The 2,534-nt window shown below is 43.6% G+C and overlaps 1 protein-coding gene across 1 annotated transcript; it reads left to right on the forward strand.

The window, feature by feature from the left end:
* Nucleotides 1-545: 545 nt before the first annotated feature.
* LOC144893280 (uncharacterized) lies at nucleotides 546-2,186 on the forward strand. Its single transcript, XM_078783305.1, has 3 exons — nucleotides 546-963; nucleotides 1,117-1,340; nucleotides 1,504-2,186. Exons 1-3 carry the CDS (start codon nucleotides 595-597, stop codon nucleotides 2,036-2,038), a joined length of 1,128 nt encoding a protein of 375 aa, XP_078639431.1. The 5' UTR covers nucleotides 546-594; the 3' UTR covers nucleotides 2,039-2,186.
* Nucleotides 2,187-2,534: the final 348 nt, after the last annotated feature.

The following is a 2,534-nucleotide window of genomic DNA, read 5'->3' on the forward strand; positions in this document are numbered from 1 at the left end:
AGAGAAAGAGTCATCAAAGTTGAAGAGAAGACGCACTACTTGTGAGTTCAGTTCATCAACTGGCTGCAGTTCTAGAAGATCACAGTCAGTTGACCTCCTGTATAAGGATGTATGCATTCTTTGCAACCAACCAGCCCAGCTCTACAAAAATAATCCAGCACAAGCTAGAAAGAAATACAGAGTGCCAGATAATTTGACTGCAGATACACTGAAGGCAAGCTTGCTGAAGACAGCACGGAGTCGCGGGGATGACTGGGGCACTGAAGTCACTGGACGCCTGGAAGGGATCAACGACTTGGTAGCAGAAGAAACACTGTACCATTTGCGATGCAAACTTATGTTTGCGAGAGGTGACAGTTTGTCCAAGACTGATGAGGAAGGAAAAAGGAAGAGAGGACAGAGGAGTATTGATGAGGAGCGAGAGGCAGTTTTTATTGAATTCTGCGAATGGTTAGACTCAGAATTAGAGCATGGGGTAATGAACATGGACCAAGTCCATGAAAAGCTGCAGGAGTTTGATCAGTCACCAGAGAAGTCACCTTGACTAACCAACCCTGCTGCACCCTCGTAATTGATGGCGGATGGCTTGTCTACATGGTGAAGTGGGAACAACGTCAGACCTGGCAGGAGATCGCCAACAGTTACCTGAGCTACGTGCAGTATCTGGGCCGCTGCTCCCAGAAGATCATTGTGGTCTTTGATGGCTACAGCAGATCACCAAAAGATCACGACCACATCCGGCGTACCAAGAATTCCTGCTGTAATCTCCAGATTCGACCGGATATGTCCAACTGGACCCCAAGAGCAAAGTTTCTGGACATCACTCATAACAAGAGTGAGCTCATCCACCTTCTCTCTTCAACCTTCCGAAAACATCACATCACTGTGGAGCAGTGTGACAATGATGCTGACACTTCAATTGTGAGAGAGGCATTGGCTGCTGCTTCAGATGGCTCTGTTGAGGTCAGTACCATTTGTGTCTTCAGTTAGTATAACTATTGGATGGAGCCCGGAGGGAGATGGGGTAATTTAAAAATAAGAGAATTCACACTGTTGAAAAGTTAAATCTGTTCTTGAACGGTTCATTATGCTTTGTACATGTTGTGATATTTTCAGGTGCGGGCAGAAGATGCAGACGTGCTGGTAATGCTGGTGCACCATAGCTCAGACAGCCACCATCCACTCTTCTTAACCACATCAAACGGCTCTTATGACGTCCGAAAGATCAAAGAATCTCTCTCCGAAACACAGAAGAGCTACCTGCTCTTCTGTCACGCCTTCACGGGGTGTGATACGGTTTCTGCAATCGCTGGTCATGGGAAAACAACTCTATTTGCCAGGTAATAATGATAATACTACTATTACGTCGGCAAATAATACTAATACTAATAATAATAATAATTATAATAATCATTGTCATCATAGTATAAATGTTAAAAATAATAATTTTATTTCTGTTTTACATTATACTTTACTTGACATAGACCTGGTGCTTTTTTTTAGGTTTTGCGAAGGGGATGCGGCTGAGTACATCGACATCTTCCTTGAGACAGAAGCCACCAAGGAAACAGTGATTCAGGCTGGTACTGCGATTTTCAAGTACATTTACCATGGACGAGATACTACATTGGGTGAAATTCGGTACAACATGTTCTCAAGGAAGGCAGCGGCAGGAGTGATCAAACCAGAGACTCTACCTCCAACAGAGGGTGCAGCTGCACAACATTCACTGCGTGCCTACCTGCAGACCCGGGACTGGATCCTTCTACAGAGCATGTCTCTGAACCCCAGTGACTATGGATGGACAATAGGTGTGCATGGGTATGAGCCAGTTCCAACACTGGACCCCACGGCTCCTGAGGAGCTATTGCAGTTCACGAGCTGTAATTGTCATGGAGATTGCAGCAACCGGCGATGCAGCTGCAAGAAGAATGGGGTCACGTGCATCTCGGCCTGTGGAGTCTGTAATGGCATTACATGCAGAAACTGCAGTCATTATGTTGTTGAGTCTGAAGAAGACATAGACAATGACTGTTGAAACTTCTGACATTGTGAATGAGAAATAACTCTTGAGTATTATATATGTATGTGAAATAAAAGCTACTTTGTGTGTAAATGTAAAAGTGAAAATATAAATGTTAACAATCAACTCAGAATCATGAAGAACCCTTATTTGACCCCTCATAAGTTACTTAAGGGCCGATTAAAAAAAATAAAAATTCTCGAAAATAATTTTTCGGTACCAGAATTCAACAGCTTTTTTTCTGGGTTTCCCACGGGAGTTGAACTTCAACATTTTAACACATGTTATTACACACCACACACCTTTACAAACATATTGGTGAAGAAATTTTTTGGTAACAATTTAGTTAACAGATTTGTGAAATATCTCATAAAATGCCCTTACTATATACATTATCCAAACCCTCCCTCGGCGAGCTTACACTGCCAAAACCCCATAGCTAGTGCTCATGTGCCCCGGGATGGGAGGGATGGTGGATTGGCCATCCCTCCACCTCGGGCATCTTCCATTA

Source organism: Myxine glutinosa, chromosome 8, assembly GCF_964187855.1.
Source record: "Myxine glutinosa chromosome 8, kmMyxGlut1.1, whole genome shotgun sequence".
NCBI lineage: Eukaryota > Metazoa > Chordata > Myxini > Myxiniformes > Myxinidae > Myxine > Myxine glutinosa.

Coding starts and splice junctions, on each gene's coding strand:
- LOC144893280 (XM_078783305.1), top strand. CDS start 595: ATGGTGAAGTGGGAACAACGTCAGACCTGGCAGGAGATCGCCAACAGT. Junction 964..1,116: donor CTTCAGATGGCTCTGTTGAG/GTCAGTACCATT, acceptor TGATATTTTCAG/GTGCGGGCAGAAGATGCAGA. Junction 1,341..1,503: donor AAAACAACTCTATTTGCCAG/GTAATAATGATA, acceptor GCTTTTTTTTAG/GTTTTGCGAAGGGGATGCGG.